Below are 23,596 nucleotides of genomic sequence, written 5' to 3' on the forward strand. Positions count from 1 at the left end.
CACACAGCTCTCTTACCCTTAAATTACTTACTCGATCAAACCACCTCACACCACACATTGTCCTCAAACATCTCATTTCCAGAACATCCACCCTCCTGCACACAACTCAATCCATAGCCCACACCTCGCAACCATACAACATTGTTGGAACCACTATTCCTTCAAGCATACCCATTTTTGCTTTCCGAGATAATGTTCTCAACTTCCACACATTCTTCAAGGCTCCCAGGATTTTCGCCCCCTCCCCCACCCTATGAGTGGTGGGATGAAGAAGTAAGATTATTAGTGAAAGAGAAGAGAGAGGCATTTGGACAAATTTTGCAGGGAAAAAATGCAATTGAGTGGGAGATGTATAAAAGAAAGAGACAGGAGATCAAGAGAAAGGTGCAAGAGGTGAAAAAGAGGACAAATGAGAGTTGGGGTGAGAGAGTATCATTAAATTTTAGGGAGAATAAAAAGATGTTCTGGAAGGAGGTAAATAAAGTGCGTAAGACAAGGGAGCAAATGGGAACTTCAGTGAAGTGCGCTAATGGGGAGGTGATAACAAGTAGTGGTAATGTGAGAAGGAGATGGAGTATTTTGAAGGTTTGTTGAATGTGTTTGATGATAGAGTGGCAGATATAGGGTGTCTTGGTCGAGGTGGTGTGCAAAGTGAGAGGGTTGGGGAAAATGATTTGGTGAACAGAGAAGAGGTAGTAAAAGCTTTGCGGAAGATAAAAGCCGGCAAGGCAGCAGGTTTGGATGGTATTGCAGTGGAATCTATTAAAAAAGGGGTGACTGTATTGTTGACTGGTTGGTAAGGTTATTTAATGTATGTATGACTCACGGTGAGGTGCCTGAGGATTGGCGGAATGCATGCATAGTGCCATTGTACAAAGGCAAAGGGGATAAGAGTGAGTGCTCAAATTACAGAGGTATAAGTTTGTTGAGTATTCCTGGTAAATTATATGGGAGGGTATTGATTGAGAGGGTGAAGGCATGTACAGAGCATCAGATTGAGGAAGAGCAGTGTGGTTTCAGAAGTGGTAGAGGATGTGTGGATCAGGTGTTTGCTTTGAAGAATGTATGTGAGAAATACTTAGAAAAGCAAATGGATTTGTATGTAGCATTTATGGATCTGGAGAAGGCATATGATAGAGTTGATAGAGATGCTCTGTGGAAGGTATTAAGAATATATGGTGTGGGAGGCAAGTTGTTAGAAGCAGTGAAAAGTTTTTATCGAGGATGTAAGGCATGTGTACATGTAGGAAGAGAGGAAAGTGATTGGTTCTCAGTGAATGTAGGTTTGCGGCAGGGGTGTGTGATGTCTCCATGGTTGTTTAATTTGTTTATGGATGGGGTTGTTAGGGAGGTGAATGCAAGAGTTTTGGAAAGAGGGGAAAGTATGAAGTCTGTTGTGGATGAGAGAGCTTGGGAAGAGAGTCAGTTGTTGTTCGCTGATGATACAGCGCTGGTGGCTGATTCATGTGAGAAACTGCAGAAGCTGGTGACTGAGTTTGGTAAAGTGTGTGAAAGAAGAAAGTTAAGAGTAAATGTGAATAAGAGCAAGGTTATTAGGTACAGTAGGGTTGAGGGTCAAGTCAATTGGGAGGTAAGTTTGAATGGAGAAAAACTGGAGGAAGTAAAGTGTTTTAGATATGTGGGAGTGGATCTGGCAGCAGATGGAACCATGGAAGCGGAAGTGAATCATAGCGTGGGGGAGGGGGCGAAAATCCTGGGAGCCTTGAAGAATGTGTGGAAGTCGAGAACATTATCTCGGAAAGCAAAAATGGGTATGTTTGAAGGAATAGTGGTTCCAACAATGTTGTATGGTTGCGAGGCGTGGGCTATGGATAGAGTTGTGCGCAGGAGGGTGGATGTGCTGGAAATGAGATGTTTGAGGACAATGTGTGGTGTGAGGTGGTTTGATCGAGTAAGTAATGTAAGGGTAAGAGAGATGTGTGGAAATAAAAAGAGCGTGGTTGAGAGAGCAGAAGATGGTGTTTTGAAATGGTTTGGGCACATGGAGAGAATGAGTGAGGAAAGATTGACCAAGAGGATATATGTGTCGGAGGTGGAGGGAACGAGGAGAAGTGGGAGACCAAATTGGAGGTGGAAAGATGGAGTGAAAAAGATTTTGTGTGATCAGTGCCTGAACATGCAGGAGGGTGAAAGGCGGGCAAGGAATAGAGTGAATTGGATCGATGTGGTATACCGGGGTTGACGTGCTGTCAGTGGATTGAATCAGGGCATGTGAAGCATCTGGGGTAAACCATGGAAAGTTGTGTGGGGCCTGGATGTGGAAAGGGAGCTGTGGTTTCGGGCATTATTGCATGACAGCTAGAGACTGAGTGTGAACGAATGGAGCCTTTGTTGTCTTTTCCTAGCGCTACCTCGCACACATGAGGGGGGAGGGGGATGGTATTCCATGTGTGGCGAGGTGGCAATGGGAATGAATAAAGGCAGACAGTGTGAAATGTGTGCATGGGTATATATGTATGTGTCTGTGTGTGTATATATGTGTACATTGAGATGTATAGGTATGTATATTTGCGTGTGTGGACGTGTATGTATATACATGTGTATGGGGGTGGGTTGGGCCATTTCTTTCGTCTGTTTCCTTGCGCTACCTCGCAAACGCGGGAGACAGCGACAAAGCAAAATAAGATAAATATAAATAAATAAAAATAAATAAAATGGATAAGGAAATATATATATTGATTTCTGCTGCAGTAGATGCCATAATAATCTACAGTCTTGAATAATAAGTCATGATTTACAATACCAAAGTCAACTGATAAAGCTAAGGGGAAACTTTTTAATCATAATAGATTTAAGATAACTTAAAACTGCTACTTCTGTGCAAAATCCAAACTGAATATGGTTTAACATATCAAAGTATAATTTTTTTACAGTAACTTCCCAAATACATTTAATTTAATAAGACTGGCAGCAAACAGACTGGATAATAATTCTTAACATTACAGTAATGTAATAAATCTCTAAATAATGGTATTACTCTTGCAGTTTTTCCTAAACCAGAACTTATCATGGACCAGCCAATTTAATAAGGCAAATTTTTGGGGTGAGAGTATGAAGCCAGCATATTCTATGCGTGTTTTACCTACATTTTTATTCTTTCTCACTTCCAAAATCATATTGTACACCTTATCTTCATTAACATGAGTGAAGTATAATGACCGCTGGTAGTGGACAGTTATATACTCGCTTCACTCTAGAGATACAAACATGATTCCATAGGATAGGTTTGAACCTATGGTGGTAAAGGAATCATTTGAGACAGTAACCACCTCCATTGGATTTATATATCATTGAGTAGTCACATATTGATTCTGTAGCAGATCTCGTAAATTCTTTCCATTTGGTTCCTATTACAAGAACTACATCATTTATTAATTTTCAGTCAACCTCAACATTATGATTTGCCTTCCAATCTTTTTATGTAAAATTATACTTTAGCAAACCTTGAAAATCTAATGACTATTACTGTACACAGCAGCAATTTTGGTCAGTAATCTTTATTACAGGTATTTTTCAATGTTATGCTTAATTGACTGATTGATACATTTGTTGAGGTAAAAAAAAAGCAGTAATTCAAAGTGATGAGGTGACATAAGTATTGTTATTAAGTTAATTACCATAGCTTAAAATGCCACTCTGTAAATATATCTGGTGACACATACACAGCATCTGTTGTAGCACTTCTGGACCTCATTCAAGCAAGAACTAACATGACTCAAGTTTCCTGACCTAGAATAATATTTTGGAATAAAGTTTTAACTTGACTGTTAAACACTCTGGAGTGAATATTAACTTTTCTAATGATGACTTAAGCAGTGATGTTGGAATGAAAGTTAAACGGTGATCAGTGGCATGGTCAATAACAATGTTATCTGTATCATACTGGAATGTTGGTCAAACAGGATCAAGAGTATAGGCAACCATACTGAGATCCAGGCTGACTAGGTGATGAGTGAAGAAGGCATTTATTCATAGCACTGGGGAATATGTCAATGGGATTTTGTGACATTTGGTTGAGTAAATTTGTGAGCCACAAGGTTCTACATTACTGATACTTTCTGAATGTGAATACTCTCAATGAAATTTGCTACACTGGTACCCATCCAAACTGTTCACAAGTTATAAGTATTATACATATATATGGAGAATACAATACAGAGGAGAATAATCAGAAGCAATTTTATAATATTTTGATAATACATGAATCAAAAGTGAGAAGAGATATAAATATCAAGGAAAGTGTAAGGTTAGTTACTATAAAAAGTAGGTAACACGTATAAATGAAAAAAACTATGAAAATCTCACCAAGTTAAATTTGGGAGTAGATACTTACTTTATTGTCAATATTTTCAGAAGACTTTGTAGTTGTTATTGCCTCTTGTTTATATCAAGTTGTCAAGTATTATGTACATTCAAATGAGTTCCAGCACACATTACTCACCATGTGGTATGGTGATAAAGATAAATATATTTCCACTAAAATGTGGAAAACTTTGGTAAATTCCGACCCCAAAACAAAACTAGGTTATGTGTATTTTGTACAGTATTTCATCCTTTGTGACACCAACCCCTCATTTTCCCTAGTCATCCTAACTATACCGACTCTTAATATGTATCACAGTACAATGCTCCAAATCATACCCTAACACTTCTGTTTTATACACGGTACTGTACGCAGACTTGGCAAAGACACTTTAAACTTATTGTCGTGGTTTCGTTAACTTGAGCTTTAACCCCAGCGTTAGTAATTCCGGAAATATATGAATAATGACTATACTACAGACTATAACCTTACGTGGAAGGAAACCTGTAACACAACTCGTACAACTTTTCCAACACAACCATAAGCCGTCATGCCGTGCATCTGTTGTGTTCCAGTTGAAAATGCTAAAGCATAAAAACCAAGAAATACATCCCATATCCTTATAATAATCTCTACTCGAAAACTTCTCAACTTAAACTTTAAAGATTCGGGTGTACTGCTGCTAGTGCTGTTATCTCACGAATCCCGGTAAAATCTAGTGGTGAGGAGAAGAGAAGGACAGATAGGAATCTTGGGCAACCACGCACCTATAAAAGATCCTGTTAACCCCTAAATTTCCCATTGACAGACGGCTCGGCGGCTGTGCATGGTGCTGGACATTGTATATGTACACATCCTGGCAATCAGCTGTTCGTCTGGGCCATGACAAAACTAACTCTGACATATTGTCAACACATATTCTTAAATAGTATCAAATATTAATATTATTAATGCACAAATTAGATACTAACTATCATTTTATCGATTTTACAATGAAACAACTGGCTTATAAATATTATAACAGGAGTTGGAGAAGTGGGGATTATCGACCACACGCGCCATGTCAAGTTTACTAATCGCCATATTGCAGAAGAGTTGATTGTTATGAATTAAGCTAGACTATCGATTACCTTGGGTGAGATCATATATATCGGTAAGAGAATTTAATTTTTAAGGCGCCTTAAAGTAGCACGTAAGGTTAAGTATAGTGCAAATGGTGTGTGTGGGTGGGCGGAGACGGGAAACGCCCATCTGTGACCAGCAAGACAGAGCAACTGTCAGACAAGGGTTCAATCAAAACAAAATCTGATTCGCCCTTATTATTGCCCTTTTACTGTTGTGGTTTTAAGTCATTTGAAACACAGAGGCAGTCTGAAACACAGTGGGCAAGGCTGAAAACCGCATTCGCCATTGAGGTGCATATCTGAAGTATTTACGTCTGGTGAATTGAGAATTTGTGTGCACGAAGGATTACTACAGTATCCTACTTAAAGGCTGAAATAGTGCCACGCTAAAGTGTTGAAGCAGTTAGATTGATCGTCAAAGTAGTAGTGTAGCCAGATATCCAATATTGGGTAAGTTTCTGTCACCATTTGTCGTAGAGGGAGAGTCAGTGGTCACTTGTTAGAGGATCATATGATTACCTGATAATGTATCTTGGTTGAACCCTATATTGAATGTCTGAAGGCAGTTTTCAGTTGAGAATGCTTCACACCGTTGTAGAAGACTATGTTAGGTGGACAAAAGCTATATGAAGTAAATACATGTCATATTGAATATCTAAAATCATTTTGGTTATGCTGTTTCTTTGGGTTAGTCTTGGGGAATATTCTGTTTTTGGGATACCACAGATATTACTTACAATGTAGGTGGAGAAGAGAGATACTTCTCTGTGGACCTTAGATTTGGTACAAGTTATTTAAACCGTGGGAACATAATTGAGAGCACCATTTTTTCCTCCATCGTTAAAAGATGCTTGATAGTATGGAGGAGTGTGATGATCTGGGAAATTACGAGATGAAAGTAAGCAGTTACCTCTAGATATTAAAAAAAAACTATGAAAACCACCTAACTTCAACTGTCAACCTAAATTAACTTTTTGATATTTTCAATATATGACTGCTATCGTGTTGTTTGCATGCAGTTCCTGCGAATTTGTTTGCAGGGTTTTTACTTTTCATTGTATGCATCAAGTGTGATGGAAGGAAGATGACAATGTCATTGATACATTTCATTTATGAGACTGAAAATTAAGATAAATCTCAGCCCCTTTGCTAGATGGGTGAGGTTGTCATGAGCTGTGTTGATTTTTTTTTCTTAATTCTACATTGTTCTTTATCATCACAGTCTTCTGGAGGATACTTATTTATTATTTGATATCTTGTGTTCCAAAATTATGGTCTCTAGTTTAAATCACTTTTACTAGCTCAAAATAAGAAGTCCATGGATTTACCAGCAATTTCTTTCAGGTCCATTAGTTGATTCTGTGTTGCTCATAAAATGGAACTTGACCTCATGTCTTTGTAAGGAATCTTGCCTAATGTGGAAAATTTGAACACAGTTCTTGATAACTAATATTATTATTATCATTATTATTGGTTGGGGGAGGGGGCAAAGGTTCTGGTAGCATTGAAGAATGTGTGGAAGGAAAGAACGTTATATGGTTGTGAAGCATGGGCTGTACATAGGGTTGTGTGGAGAAGGGTGGATGTGTTGGAAATGAAATGTTTGAGGACAGTATGTGGTGTGAGGTGGTTTAATCGAATAAGTAATTGAAAGGGTAAGAGAGATGTGTGGTAATAAAAAGAGTGTGGTTGAGAGAGCTGAAGAGGGTGTATTGAAATGGTTTGGTCACATTGAGAGAATGAATGAGGAGAGATTGACAAAGAGGATATATGTGTCAGAGGTGGAGGGAATGAGAAGTGGGAGACCAAATTGGAGGTGGAAGGATGGAGTGAAAAAGATATGTTGAGCGATCAGGGCCTGAACAAACAGGAGGTGAAAGGCATGCAAGGAATAGAGTGAATTGGAACGATGTGGTATACCGGGGTCGACATACTATCAATGGATTGAACCAGGGAATGTGAAGCATCTGGGGTAAACCATGGGAAATTTTGTGGGGCCTAGATGTGGAAAGGGAGCTGTGGTTTCAGTGCATTACACATGACAGCTAGAGACTAAGTGTGAACGAATGTGGCCTTTGTTGTCTTTTCCTAGTGCTACCTCGATATATATATATATATATATATATATATATATATATATATATATATATATATATATATATATATATACACATATATATATATATATATATATATATATATATATATATATATGATAGAGTTGATAGAGATGCTCTGTGGTAGGTATTTAGAATATATGGTGTGGGAGGCAAGTTGTTAGAAGCAGTGAAAAGTTTTTATCGAGGATGTAAGGCATGTGTACGTGTAGGAAGAGAGGAAAGTGATTGGTTCTCAGTGAATGTAGGTTTGCGGCAGGGGTGTGTGATGTCTCCATGGTTGTTTAATTTGTTTATGGATGGGGTTGTTAGGGAGGTAAATGCAAGAGTCCTGGAAAGAGGGGCAAGTATGAAGTCTGTTGGGGATGAGAGAGCTTGGGAAGTGAGTCAGTTGTTGTTCGCTGATGATACAGCGCTGGTGGCTGATTCATGTGAGAAACTGCAGAAGCTGGTGACTGAGTTTGGTAAAGTGTGTGGAAGAAGAAAGTTAAGAGTAAATGTGAATAAGAGCAAGGTTATTAGGTACAGTAGGATTGAGGGTCAAGTCAATTGGGAGGTGAGTTTGAATGGAGAAAAACTGGAGGAAGTGAAGTGTTTTAGATATCTGGGAGTGGATCTGTCAGCGGATGGAACCATGGAAGCGGAAGTGGATCATAGGGTGGGGGAGGGGGCGAAAATTTTGGGAGCCTTGAAAAATGTGTGGAAGTCGAGAACATTATCTCGGAAAGCAAAAATGGGTATGTTTGAAGGAATAGTGGTTCCAACAATGTTGTATGGTTGCGAGGCGTGGGCTATGGATAGAGTTGTGCGCAGGAGGATGGATGTGCTGGAAATGAGATGTTTGAGGACAATGTGTGGTGTGAGGTGGTTTGATCGAGTAAGTAACGTAAGGGTAAGAGAGATGTGTGGAAATAAAAAGAGCGTGGTTGAGAGAGCAGAAGAGGGTGTTTTGAAATGGTTTGGGCACATGGAGAGAATGAGTGAGGAAAGACTGACCAAGAGGATATATGTGTCGGAGGTGGAGGGAACGAGGAGAAGAGGGAGACCAAATTGGAGGTGGAAAGATGGAGTGAAAAAGATTTTGTGTGATCGGGGCCTGAACATGCAGGAGGGTGAAAGGAGGGCAAGGAATAGAGTGAATTGGAGCGATGTGGTATACAGGGGTTGACGTGCTGTCAGTGGAGTGAATCAAGGCATGTGAAGCGTCTGGGGTAAACCATGGAAAGCTGTGTAGGTATGTATATTTGCGTGTGTGGACGTGTGTATGTACATGTGTATGGGGGGGGTTGGGCCATTTCTTTCGTCTGTTTCCTTGCGCTACCTCGCAAACGCGGGAGACCGACAAAGTATAAAAAAAAAAAAAAAATATATATATATATATATATATATATATATATATTCCCTGGGGATAGGGGAGAAAGAATACTTCCCACGTATTCCCTGCGTGTCGTAGAAGGCGACTAAAAGGGGAGGGAGCGGGGGGCTGGAAATCCTCCCCTCTCAATTTTTTTTAATTTTCCAAAAGAAGGAACAGAGAAGGGGGCCAGGTGAGGATATTCCCTCAATGGCCCAGTCCTCAGTTCTTAACGCTACCTCGCTAACGCGGGAAATGGCGAATAGTTTGAAAAAAAAAAAAATATATATATATATATATATATATATATATATATATATACGTCAAAATGTATAGTTATGTATATGTGCATGTGTGGACATGTGTATGAGGGTGGGTTGGGCCATTCTTTCTTCTGTTTCCTTACGCTACCTTGCTAATGTGGGAGACAGCGACAAAGTATAACAAATAGAATAAATAAATATATGGGAGGGTATTGATTGAGAGGGTATAGGCATGTACAGAGCATCAGAATGGGGAAAATTAGTGTGGTTTCAGAAGTGGTAGAGGATGTGTGGATCAGGTGTTTGCTTTGAAGAATGTATGTGAGAAATACTTAGAAAAACAGAGGGATTTGTATGTAGCATTTATGGATTTGGAGAAGGCATATGACAGGGTTGATATAGATGCTTTGTGGAAGGTATTAAGAGTATATGGTGTGGGAGGTAAGTTGCTAGAAGGAGTGAAAAGTTTTTACCAAGGATGTAAGGCATGTGCACGAGTAGGAAGAGAGGAAAGTGATTGGTTTCTAGTGGTTTACCCCAGATGTTTCAGATGCCCTGGTTCAGTTCATTGACAGCACTTCTACCCTGGTATTCCACATCATTCCAATTAACTCTATTCCTTGCCCACCTCTCACCCTCTAGTATGTTCTGGCCCCGATCGCTCAAAATCTTTTTCACTCCATTTTTCCACCTCCAGTTTGGTCTCCCATGTCTCCTTGTTCCCTCCACCTCTCACAAATATATCCTCTTTGTCAATCTTTACTCACTCATTCTCTCCATACGTCTAAACCATTTCAACACACCCTCTTTTGCTCTCTCAACCACACTCATTTTATTTCCAAACCTTTCTTATCCTTTCATTACTTAGTCGATCAAACCACCTCACACCACATATTGTCCTCAAATATTTCAATTCCAACACATCCACCCTCCTCCATACAACCCTATCTATAGCCCATGCCTCGCAACCATATAAATATTGTTGGCACCACCATTCCTTCAAACATACCCATTTTTGCTCTCTGAGATAAAGTTCTCTCCTTCCACGGATTCTTCATCACTCCCAGAACCTTTGCCCTACCCTGTGACTTACTTCTGCTTCCATGGCTTCATTCACTGCTAAGTCCACCCCCAGATATCTAAAACACTTCACTTCCTCCAATTTGTCTCCATTCAAACATACATTCCAATTAACTTGTCTCTCAACCCTACTGAACCTAATAATCTTGCTCATATTCATATATACTCTCAACACTCTTCTTTCACACACTTTTCCAAACTCAGTCACCAACTGCAGTTTCTCACTCGAATCAGCCACCAGACCTGTATCATCACCGAACGACAACCATCTAACTTCCCAGGCCCTTTCATCGTCAACAGACAGCATACTTTCTTCTTTCTCCAAAACTCTTGCATTTACCTCCCTAACCACCCCATCCATAAACAAATTGAACAATCATGGGGACATCATACACCCCTGCTGCAGACCGACATTCACTAGAAACCAATCACTCTCCTCTCTTCCTATTCATACACATGGCTTACATCTTTGGTAAAAACTTTTCACTGCTTCTAGCAACTTACCTCCCACACCATATACTCTTAAGACCTTCCACAAAGCATTTTTGTCAACTCCATTGTATATGCCTTCTCCTGATCCGTAAATGCAACATACAAATCCATCTGTTTTTCTATTTCTCACACACATTCTTTAAAGTAAAGCAAACACCTGATCCATACATCCTGTACCACTTCTGAAACCACACTGCTTCTCCCCAATCTGATGTTCTGTACATGCCTTTACCCTCTCAGTCAATACTTTCCCATACAATTTTCCAGGAATACTCAACAAACTTATGCCTCTGTAGTTTGAACACTCATTTTTATCTCCTTTGCCTTTGTACAGTTGCACTTTACCTGCATTCCACCAATCATCAGGCACTTCACCATGATCCATACTTACACTGAATATCCTTACCAACTAATCAGCGACACAATCACCCCTTCATTAATAATTTCAACTGCAATACCATCCAAATCCACCACCTTGCCAGATTTCATCTTCCGTAAGGTTTTCACCACCTCTTCTCTCTTAACCAAAGTATTCTCCCTGATCCCCTCACTTCGCACACCACCCCAACCAAAGCACTACATCTGCCACTCATTCATCAAACCCATTCAACAAACCTTGAAAATACTCACTCCTCCTCACTTCATCACTACCTATTATCACTTCCCCTTGCCCCCTTCATTGATGTTCCCATTTGTTTCGCACGTTATTCACCTCCTTCCAAAACATCTTTTTATACTCCCTAAAGCTTAATGATACCCTCTCACCCCAACTCGCATTTGCCCCCATTTTCAACCCTTGCACCTTCCTCTTGACCTCCTGCTGCTTTCTTTTGTACATCTTTCGGTCATTTGCACTCTTTCCTTTTAAGTATCGTCCAAATGCCTCTCTTTTCTCTTTCGCTAACAACTTTACTTCTTCATCCTATCAGTCACCACCCTTTCTAATCTGCCCACCTCCTACCTTTCTCATGCCACATGCATCTTTTGCATATGCTATCACTGCTTCCCTAAATACATCCCATTCCTCACCCATTCCCCCCCAGGTCATTTGCTCTGACCTTTTGCTATTCAACACTAAATCTCTCCTCGTACTTCCTCACACATGTCTTTCCAAGCTCACTTACTCTCACCACTCTTCTCCCCAGCATTCTCTCTACTTTTTTGAAAACCTCTACAAATTTTCACCTTCACAAGATAGTGATCAGACATCCCTCCATCTGCCCCTCTCAGCACAATAACCTACAAAGGTCTCTCTTTTACATGCCATTCAGTTAACATGTAATCCAGTAATGCCCTTTTACCATCTCTGCCACTCACATATGTATACTTATGTATATGTCTTTTAAACCAGGTTTTCCCGATCACCAGACTTTTTTCTGCACACAAGTCCACAAGCTCTTCACCATTTCCATTCACAACACTGAATACCCCATGTACACCAATTGTACCCTCAACTGCCACACTGATTACCTAAACAATTAAATCATCCATCACTAATACCCAGTCCCATGCACCAAAGCTGCTGACACTCACTCAGCTGTTCCCAAAAAACTTGGCTCTCATGATCTTTCTTCTCATGACCAAGTGCATAAGCACCAGTAATCACTCATTTCTCTCCATCCACTTTCTGTTTTACCCACATTAATCTAGAATTTACTTTCTTACACTATCAAACACTCCCACAACTCCTGCTTCACGAATAGTGCTACTTGTTCCTTAGCTCTTGTCCTCTCACCAACCTGACTTTACTCCCAAGATGTTTGCAAACCATTCTTCCCCTTTTCCCTTGAGCTTCGTTTCACTCAGAGCCAGAACATCCAGGTTTCTTTCCTCAAACATACTACCTATGCACAAAAGATTACCCCCCCCCCCCATATCCAGCATAAAGCACACTAACATATCTATACCAAAATGACATATGACACCAAACAGCTCCACCCAAGAGTCTTGATCTCCTTGCCACCAGACACCTATGTCAAGCTATACTCCCCTGATTGATACCAGTCAAATTTTCTGATCTGAGCTCAGGACACTGCCTATCTTTTCAGCATTGACACTATATCACAGAAACCCTTATGATGAAGGTGCATCTTCCATACTCAAGGCATTGAACATGTACCTCACAACTGCCCTGCAGTCCCCCTTCCAAGAGAATCACATAGTATGACCAAAATCTTGACATTTTGTCCTTGCTGATGGATGTGGATGACCTTCTTAGTGCTGTGGGTGCTCCATAAAAGGAATCCTGCTATAGAAGAATTAAGTATAGATGCATACATATAAATGATAGGGCAGAAAATTTAAAATAAATATTAATAATGCTTGAATTTGATAACCATCCCATACATATAAGGATGTAATTAACTGTTGTATTAAAAGTATTTTGTATTCCAGGGTCACAATGTCTGCGGGTCCGTACAATTATTCATATATCTTCAAATATATTATCATTGGGGACATGGGTGTAGGGAAGTCATGTCTCCTCCACCAGTTCACAGAAAAGAAATGTAAGTAAAATTTTATTATGACCAAATAGAAATATAATTCATGCCATAAGGTTGAAGTAGTAGGAAGGAACATTAGGTAGGAACATTAGATAGGAGTCTGCAAACACTGTGCTAGAATTGCCCTCTGCCAGTGGCCTGTTAAGGGTGACTAAAAGCTTTGAAGTCACTTTTGGAGTTCACTGGTTATGGAGATTCTATTGCCATCATCACCCTCTTGAGGGAGTTCCAGTTTGGAACAAGTGTCAGAGATATGGATATATAGATAGCCATGAATTATATTTTCTCACAATAGTGTGTGATCTTGTTATATTTTCTCATAATAGGATGTAATCTTGTTTATGCAATGACTGATAAGTAATTGAAATAGATAGTAGCTTTCAGCTGCTAAGAGAATTAAGTATATTAGCAAAATGTATTGAAATGTGGAAAAGATGAATACGTATTAAGTTACCGCAAAAGTTAATTCTGGTGTGCTGTAATCTAAAATTATTATTGTATGATATAAATTTTTTACTTCCATTGTTCTCACCTTTTTCCATTCTGTACTCAGTCTCTCCTGGTACTTCCTCACACAAGTCTCCTTCCCAAGCTCACTTACTCTCACCACCCTCTTCACCCCAACATTCACTCTACTGAAAACCCATACAAATCTTCACCTTAGCCTCCACAAGATAATGATCAGACATCCCTCCAGTTGCACCTCTCAGCACATTAACATCCAAAAGTCTTCCTTTCGTGCGCCTATCAATTAACACGTAATCCAATAACGCTCTCTGGCCATCTCTCCTACTTACATACGTATACTTATGTATATCTCGCTTTTTAAACCAGGTATTCCCAATCACCAGTCCTTTTTCAGCACATAAATCTACAAGCTCTTCACCATTTCCATTTACAACACTGAACACCCCATGTATACCAATTATTCCCTCAACTGCCACATTACTCACCTTTGCATTCAAATCACCCATCACTATAACCCGGTCTCGTGCATCAAAACCACTAACACACTCATTCAGCTGCTCCCAAAACACTTGCCTCTCATGATCTTTCTTCTCATGCCCAGGTGCATATGCACCAACAATCACCCATCTCTCTCCATCAACTTTCAGTTTTACCCATATCAATCGAGAATTTACTTTCTTACATTCTATCACATACTCCCACAACTCCTGTTTCAGGAGTACTGCTACTCCTTCCCTTGCTCTTGTCCTCTCACTAACCCCTGACTTTACTCCCAAGACATTCCCAAACCACTCTTCCCCTTTACCCTTGAGCTTCGTTTCACTCAGAGCCAAAACATCCAGGTTCCTTTCCTCAAACATACTACCTATCTCTCCTTTTTTCACATCTTGGTTACATCCACACACATTTAGACACCCCAGTCTGAGCCTTCGAGGAGGATGAGCACTCCCTGCGTGACTCCTTCTTCTGTTTCCTATTTTAGAAAGTTAAAAAATACAAGGAGGGGAGGATTTCTGGCCCCCCGCTCCCGTCCCCTCTAGTCGCCTTCTACGACACGCGAGGAATGCGTGGGAAGTATTCTTTCACCCCTATCCCCAGGGATAATATATATATATATATATATATATATATCAGATTGGGGAAGAGCAGTGTGGTTTCAGAAGTGGTAGAGGATGTGTGGATCAGGTGATTGCTTTGAAGAATGTATGTGAGAAATACTTAGAAAAGCAAATGGATTTGTATGTAGCATTTATCCCTGGGGATAGGGGAGAAAGAATACTTCCCACGTATTCCCTGCGTGTCGTAGAAGGCGACTAAAAGGGGAGGGAGCGGGGGGCTGGAAATCCTCCCCTCTCGTTTTTTTTTTAATTTTCCAAAAGAGGGAACAGAGAATTGCGCCAGGTGAGGGTATTCCCTCAAAGGCCCAGTCCTCTGTTCTTAACGCTACCTCGCTAATGCGGGAAATGGCGAATAGTTTGAAAGAAAAAAAAAAAAAATTTATGGATCTGGAGAAGGCATATGATAGAGTTGATAGAGATGCTCTGTGGAAGGTATTAAGAATATATGGTGTGGGAGGAAAGTTGTTAGAAGTAGTGAAAAGTTTTTATTGAGGATGTAAGGCATGTGTACGTGTAGGAAGAGAGGAAAGTGATTGGTTCTCAGTGAATGTAGGTTTGCGGCAGGGGTGTGTGATGTCTCCATGGTTGTTTAATTTGTTTATGGATGGGGTTGTTAGGGAGGTAAATGCAAGAGTTTTGGAAAGAGGGGCAAGTATGAAGTCTGTTGGGGATGAGAGAGCTTGGGAAGTGAGTCAGTTGTTGTTCGCTGATGATACAGCGCTGGTGGCTGATTCATGTGAGAAACTGCAGAAGCTGGTGACTGAGTTTGGTAACGTGTGTGGAAGAAGAAAGTTAAGAGTAAATGTGAATAAGAGCAAGGTTATTAGGTACAGTAGGGTTGAGGGTCAAGTCAATTGGGAGGTGAGTTTGAATGGAGAAAAACTGGAGGAAGTGAAGTGTTTTAGATATCTGGGAGTGGATCTGGCAGCGGATGGAACCATGGAAGCGGAAGTGGATCATAGGGTGGGGGAGGGGGCGAAAATTCTGGGGGCCTTGAAGAATGTGTGGAAGTCGAGAACATTATCTCGGAAAGCAAAAATGGGTATGTTTGAAGGAATAGTGGTTCCAACAATGTTGTATGGTTGCGAGGCGTGGGCTATGGATAGAGTTGTGCGCAGGAGGATGGATGTGCTGGAAATGAGATGTTTGAGGACAATGTGTGGTGTGAGGTGGTTTGATCGAGTGAGTAACGTAAGGGTAAGAGAGATGTGTGGAAATAAAAAGAGCGTGGTTGAGAGAGCAGAAGAGGGTGTTTTGAAGTGGTTTGGGCACATGGAGAGGATGAGTGAGGAAAGATTGACCAAGAGGATATATGTGTCGGAGGTGGAGGGAACAAGGAGAAGAGGGAGAGCAAATTGGAGGTGGAAAGATGGAGTGAAAAAGATTTTGTGTGATCGGGGCCTGAACATGCAGGAGGGTGAAAGGAGGGCAAGGAATAGAGTGAATTGGAGCGATGTGGTATACCGGGGTTGACGTGCTGTCAGTGGATTGAATCAAGGCAGGTGAAGCGTCTGGGGTAAACCATGGAAAGCTGTGTAGGTATGTATATTTGCGTGTGTGGACGTATGTATATACATGTGTATGGGGGTGGGTTGGGCCATTTCTTTCGTCTGTTTCCTTGCGCTACCTCGCAAACGCGGGAGACAACGACAAAGCAAATATATATATATATATATATATATATATATATATATATATATATATATATATATATATATATATATATATATATATACATACATATATATACACATACACATACATAAGCACATATACACACACACACACATATACATATATATACATATATATGTCGTAGAAGGCGACTAAAGGGGAAGGGAGCGGGGGGCTGGAAATCCTCCCCTCTCGTTTTTTTTTTTTTATTTTTATTTTTTTTTAATTTTCCAAAAGAAGGAACAGAGAAGAGGGCCAGGTGAGGATATTCCCTCAAAGGCCCAGTCCTCTGTTCTTAACACTACCTCGCTATCGCGGGAAATAGCGAATAGTATGAAAAAAAAAAAAAAAAAACATATGAAAAATGTAAGAAACAATTTAGAAAACTGAAACTTCTAGCTTGAAATGAAATGAAAAAATGAATGTCACATAATGGTTCAACCTTTGGCTATGGAAAAGGGAAAAGTATAATTTATTTACACAAACAATGGATGTAAGGGGAGTGGGGGAGGAATGGGATGTATTTAGGGAATCAGTGGTGGATTGCGCAAAAGATGATTGTGGCATGAGAAGAGTGGGAGGTGGGTTGATTAGAAAGGGTAGTGAGTGGTGGGATGAAGAAGTAAGATTATTAGTGAAAGAGAAGAGAGAGGCATTTGGACGATTTTTGCAGGGAAAAAATGCAATTGAGTGGGAGATGTATAAAAGAAAGAGACAGGAGGTCAAGAGAAAGGTGCAAGAGGTGAAAAAGAGGGCAAATGAGAGTTGGGGTGAGAGAGTATCATTAAATTTTAGGGAGAATAAAAAGATGTTCTGGAAGGAGGTAAATAAAGTGCGTAAGACAAGGGAGCAAATGGGAACTTCAGTGAAGGGCGCAAATGGGGAGGTGATAACAAGTAGTGGTGATGGGAGAAGGAGATGGAGTGAGTATTTTGAAGGTTTGTTGAATGTGTTTGATGATAGAGTGGCAGATATAGGGTGTTTTGGTCGAGGTGGTGTGCAAAGTGAGAGGGTTAGGGAAAATGATTTGGTAAACAGAGAAGAGGTAGTAAAAGCTTTGCGGAAGATGAAAGCCGGCAAGGCAGCAGGTTTGGATGGTATTGCAGTGGAATTTATTAAAAGAGGGGGTGACTGTATTATTGACTGGTTGGTAAGGTTATTTAATGTATGTATGGCTCATGGTGAGGTGCCTGAGGATTGGCAGAATGCGTGCATAGTGCCATTGTACAAAGGCAAAGGGGATAAGAGTGAGTGCTCAAATTACAGAGGTATAAGTTTGTTGAGTATTCCTGGTAAATTATATGGGAGGGTATTGATTGAGAGGGTGAAGGCATGTACAGAGCATCAGATTGGGGAAGAGCAGTGTGGTTTCAGAAGTGGTAGAGGATGTGTGGATCAGGTGTTTGCTTTGAAGAATGTATGTGAGAAATACTTAGAAAAGCAAATGGATTTGTATGTAGCATTTATGGATCTGGAGAAGGCATATGATAGAGTTGATAGAGATGCTCTGTGGAAGGTATTAAGAATATATGGTGTGGGAGGCAAGTTGTTAGAAGCAGTGAAAAGTTTTTATCGAGGATGTAAGGCATGTGTACGTGTAGGAAGAGAGGAAAGTGATTGGTTCTCAGTGAATGTAGGTTTGCGGCAGGGGTGTGTGATGTCTCCATGGTTGTTTAATTTGTTTATGGATGGGGTTGTTAGGGAGGTAAATGCAAGAGTTTTGGAAAGAGGGGCAAGTATGAAGTCTGTTGGGGATGAGAGAGCTTGGGAAGTGAGTCAGTTGTTGTTTGCTGGTGATACAGTGCTGGTGGCTGATTCATGTGAGAAACTGCAGAAGCTGGTGACTGAGTTTGGTAAAGTGTGTGAAAGAAGAAAGTTAAGAGTAAATGTGAATAAGAGCAAGGTTATTAGGTACAGTAGGGTTGAGGGTCAAGTCAATTGGGAGGTAAGTTTGAATGGAGCAAAACTGGAGGAAGTAGAGTGTTTTAGATATCTTGGAGTGGATCTAGCAGCGGATGGAACCATGGAAGCGGAAGTGGATCATAGGGTGGGGGAGGGGGCGAAAATCCTGGGAGCCTTGAAGAATGTGTGGAAGTCGAGAACATTATCTCAGAAAGCAAAAATGGGTATGTTTGAAGGAATAGTGGTTCCAACAATGTTATATGGTTGCGAGGCGTGGGCTATGGATAGAGTTGTGCGCAGGAGGATGGATGTGCTGGAAATGAGATGTTTGAGGACAGTGTGTGGTGTGAGGTGGTTTGATCGAGTAAGTAACGTAAGGGTAAGAGAGATGTGTGGAAATAAAAAGAGCGTGGTTGAGAGAGCAGAAGAGGGTGTTTTGAAATGGTTTGGGCACATGGAGAGAATGAGTGAGGAAAGATTGACCAAGAGGATATATGTGTCGGAGGTGGAGGGAATGAGGAGAAGTGGGAGACCAAATTGGAGGTGGAAAGATGGAGTGAAAAAGATTTTGTGTGATCGGGGCCTGAACATGCAGGAGGGTGAAAGAAGGGCAAGGAATAGAGTGAATTGGATCGATGTGGTATACCGGGGTTGACGTGCTGTCAGTGGATTGAATCAGGGCATGTGAAGCGTCTGGGGTAAACCATGGAAAGCTGTGTAGGTATGTATATTTGCGTGTGTGGACGTATGTATATACATGTGTATGGGGGTGGGTTGGGCCATTTCTTTCGTCTGTTTCCTTGCGCTACCTCGTAAACGCGGGAGACAGCGACAAAGCAAAAAAAAATAAATAAATAAATAAATAAATTTTTTAATGCAGTGTTATTGGAAAAGTAGTATGTTGTGATGCAGCTGTATTTATTAATCTCATTTCATTGATGGAAATGTTTTTAGAAGGAATAGTTTTTGACTTGTGGTATATTGTGGTTTAAATGCATTGTTTTCTGTTAAATCCAGAATGAAGAAACCTAGACACACAGATTGCAATGACTTCTAAATACCTGTTCATGTTGCATGGGGAGGGAGTTCTAGTCCTGTAGATCTCAATCTCTTGCTTTTTCACAACTATCAGATAACTTTTAAACTTCTGTGTGTTACCCATAGTCACAGTTTCCTCATGCATGTGATACTCTTTTACTGTACAAAATCAGGTTTTAATCAGGTCACCCCTAACTCTTCTCTCTTCACTGATGGACAAATCTAAGGGCACTAACCATTCCAAGTAACTTATCTAAATTCTTGTATCATCTTTGTTGCCTTTGTCTGTATCTTTTCTGTTAATTCTTTATGCTTCTTCAAGTGTGGCTCACCACACTTGCGGAGTCTCTCCTTTCCCTGCTACTGATTGTTGTGCTACTGTGAAGCTGCAGGAACCCCTGGAGAAGAGGTCCTTAGGGTAAAAAATAATGCAGTTGTGATATTTGCCAGCAGACAGTTCATCTCCTTTTTTAATCCCTTAAGGTGCATCTTTGGTGACCGGCAGGGGGCATTGTTTACTTCAGAGTCCTTCATACACACAGATAACTACTGTTATTTTCTTCTGTATAATGGGCATGTGAGGCTTTCTTTCACTGTTTCATCTTCATGACCTCACATTTATTCTGATTGAATTTTATCAACCATGGATTAGACCATTTTTGGTGATTCTCTATGTTCCCTTTTAAGTTGATGAATTCTTCCTCAATTTTCTTTTTACTTTCCTCATGACCTTAGCATTATCTAGATCAGTGCTTCCCATCTTTTTTTTCACAGCACAAATTAGAGTTTGCTTGATTGTGGTACACCTTATTAAATTTTACAGGTATCCTACTGTTATTACACATTATCCATTGAATTAAAGGAAAACAAAATCTTTATACACACATATCCTTCAGAATCCTTTGCCTTACTGGATGCTGTTTAACTGATTTTACTTTTGTGGAATATATTGGAAAGTTGTGTATTGGCTTCAGCCTTGTTTACAATATTCTTATCAAAGTTTTTTATATTCTTTCATATCTTGTTATACTTATTCCTTTCTCTTCCATTAAACTGTATGTATATGTACATTAGTGGTTTTGCAACAGTTTTAATTGTCTTTGGTAATGGGCTTTACTTTATTCTAGATTTTTTAATATAGTAGTCTTTCAGTAACTCAAGAAATTATAATCTTTTATATTTTAATGTTAAACTCTATTTCCATTCATATGAGATAAATCATATGCTCATATCCTCAACTTTTGTTTGCTGCATTCAAATGAACAAAGATTTCTTCACCACTTATGCACTTGTGTTTCTTAATCATATTTTTTACACTCTAGTTTATTTATTAAGCGAGGCTAATGGCTCTGTTCACATAACACCTCTGCGTTCACACACAATCCTTCGACTGCACGTGATGATGTTAATATACTCTTGGAATCCTCATTTGCATGGTAGTTATCACTCCCTTAGGATCCTCATCTGAAATACCTCAGGCTGTCACCATCAATCTATTTATATATCTATACTTCTGATGCCAGTTTCCTCAGGGAACTCCCTTGAGGGGGGTGGCCATGGCAAAAGAGTTCCCATAACTGGTGAACTCCAGTGCCACTTCTTAGCCTGTAGTGCCTCACCCTCAACAGGCCACCGGCAGAGGGCACCCCTAGCACAGTATTTTCAGAGGCTTCTACATAATGTTCCCACCAACTTCTATTACCTAATTTGTCAACCTAATGTTCCTACCTACTGCTTCTCCATAATGCTCCCAGTAAATGTTCCTACCTACAACTTCTACCTAATGCTCTTGTGGCCATTTATCCATCACTAATCACCAGTCAGATGTTAAAAGTTAACTTTTATCTAATTCCTCATTTCCATATAAGAAAACAGAAACACAGTATTCAGTAGTCTAATGGGAGAAATAATTACATAAAAATTAATGTTTTCTGCGAGACATTATAGTAGGCCTAATATCTCACATAAGAATTACTACTGGTAACTACCTATACAGAGGATTTGATGAAAAAAAGTGTAGCATTTACATTAAGAACAATATCATTAATATGCTTTCATCCTTTTTGATTGGTTGATTTAACTCAATAAATCATGTAAACTCATGACCACGGAATAACTAACAGAGCACGTTACTTTTTCCAGCCATTAAGTACAACTGTCTGTCCATTTGTAATCAGTGTTATCAAATTAGAAGCAGTTGTTTCATTATCTTCAACCCTCACTTGATCATTCCATAATTACTGCTTGATACTTCTTAAAAACCAATGGGTAGGACTCTATATGGTGGAAACATTCTGTTGATGGAATATAAACCTTATGAGCATCCTCACTACATTCTTTCTTCTTTTCTCTCTGCTATAGTCTACCTCTACACCTTGTACATTAGACCATACTACCATAGATCTTTCTGATTATCATGTTATCTCCTATACATTCTTCATAAGAGGCATAAAAGGCATTCATCCTTATACCATGATTTTTTTCATGCTTTGTATCTTCCTCACAGTCTAATTTTTATTATTACTCTAAGTTAATCATTTCTACTGGCCTTACTCTCTTCTTAGCTCAAGCCAGAAGGACATTGTTTCACATCCCATTCACCAGAGTTCACAGTGCACCCCCAGTTCTTTATTCGTACATGACACTACTCTCACATTTAGCCAGATGAGGATATTCCCTCAAAGGCCCAGTCCTCAGTTCTAAACGCTACCTTGCTGACGCAGGAAATGGCGAATAGCATGAAAGAAAGAAAAGAAAGTACTGTCCTCATTAATCATAATCCCAAATACGTAAACTCATTAAGAACTTTCAAATGGCCCTCTTTCCACCTAAGAGGACACTACTGTGGTTACCAAATAGTGATCCTTCCACTTACACTTTATGTGATAAGCTAATCAATTTACACATTTCAGAGATTCTTAGGAATCACTTGTAAATGAATCGGTATCATCAGAGTGATCTCCAGCTCTCATAAATGATGCACTAAAAGAAGAGACTACCACCCATAGCTGGGCCTCATCGACTGTAACATGATTTACATTAAACTCTTTATATTCCAGGGTTCAGCTCATTGACAGCACATCACCACTCCTATACATCAATCCAGTCCCATGCATGGCTTTTACCTCCCAGAATGTTCAAATCCTAATACCCCAAAGCATCTTTTAGTTCATCCTTCCATCTTCTCAGTCTTCCCTTTCCTCTTCTTCCCTCCTCAGATGACATGATCATCATAGTCAGTCTTTCTTCAGTCATCCTCTCCATATTCTGAACAAAATAAAACAAACCTTGGTCAGCTTTTTCAGTCATCCAGCAATTTCTGCCACACCTCTTTCTTACATTGTTATTCCTTACATAAGCATCCTACTTCACCTGATGTGTTGTCCTAAAGTATTTCATTTTCAGTACATCCATTGTCTCCTGGTCTTTTACACTCCAGGCCCTAAGACTCAATTGTACAAAATTTTTCTTTCACTTTACCTTCAAACATAGGAGACACTGATTTCCCCTTCCACATACTCCTCAGTACATGCGGGATATTATATCTTTTACCCTCCTTATGACTCACCTCAACTTGTGTTTACCTAAATCTGCTGCCCAGTCCACACCCAGGTGTCTAAAGCACTCCACATTCCTCAAATGCTTCCCATTTAGACATTCCCAGACTGTCCTGCCTCATCTCCCTGCTGCCCAATATTACATCACTTTTGATCATGTACACTCTCAGCTTTCTCCTTTAACATATACCTAAGTCTGTCTCCAGCCTCTACCGTTTCTTTAGAGTCTACCACCAGAACTGTATCATCTGCAAACAGCTTCTGACTCACCTTCCATGCCTCCCGCCTTCAGAAGCATATGCTGTAGACCTGCCTTTCTTTTTAAGACCATTCCTCACCATCCTTTCCATCATCAGATGAAACGGTGGCATGTCACATCCTCAACATAGACCTTCCTCCCAACTTACATACATGCCATTCTGCCATAGTGAAATCTCCTGACTGAATTTGATAACTTTCCATGTACCCTATATATTTTTAACATCTTCCTAAAGACCTCTCTGTCAGCCCTGTCATACACTTTTGCCAGATTGATAAATGCTACGTTCAATTCACCCTTTCTCAAAGTATTTTCTGCACTA

General features: G+C 40.0%; 2 protein-coding genes across 7 annotated transcripts in view; one reads left to right on the plus strand and one right to left on the minus strand.

The window, feature by feature from the left end:
- Positions 1–23,596, minus strand: part of LOC139748618 (uncharacterized) — a 155,600-nt gene that overhangs the window by 22,854 nt on the left and 109,150 nt on the right. The window contains exons 1-2 of one of the 5 annotated variants that reach the window (XM_071661775.1): positions 5,092–5,199; positions 4,355–4,497 (exon numbers count right to left, since the gene is read on the minus strand). The exons of 2 other annotated variants lie outside the window; for them this stretch is intronic. The gene's annotated coding sequence lies outside the window, so the exon portion shown is untranslated. Of the gene's footprint in view, positions 1–4,354; positions 5,212–23,596 lie in introns of those variants that run through there. 2 more of the 5 variants (XM_071661774.1, XM_071661773.1) reach the window with 2 other exon arrangements.
- Rab14 (RAS oncogene family member Rab14) overlaps positions 5,353–23,596 on the plus strand; it is a 50,731-nt gene continuing 32,487 nt past the window's right edge. The window contains exons 1-2 of one of the 2 annotated variants that reach the window (XM_071661822.1): positions 5,353–5,477; positions 13,149–13,261. In XM_071661822.1, coding sequence (XP_071517923.1) covers positions 13,156–13,261 — 106 coding nt within the window. In that variant the 5' untranslated portion in view covers positions 5,353–5,477; positions 13,149–13,155. Of the gene's footprint in view, positions 5,478–5,598; positions 5,899–13,148; positions 13,262–23,596 lie in introns of those variants that run through there. The other variant, XM_071661823.1, reaches the window with a different exon arrangement.

The sequence above is a fragment of the Panulirus ornatus genome, chromosome 5, assembly GCF_036320965.1.
Source record: "Panulirus ornatus isolate Po-2019 chromosome 5, ASM3632096v1, whole genome shotgun sequence".
NCBI classification, from domain to species: domain Eukaryota; kingdom Metazoa; phylum Arthropoda; class Malacostraca; order Decapoda; family Palinuridae; genus Panulirus; species Panulirus ornatus.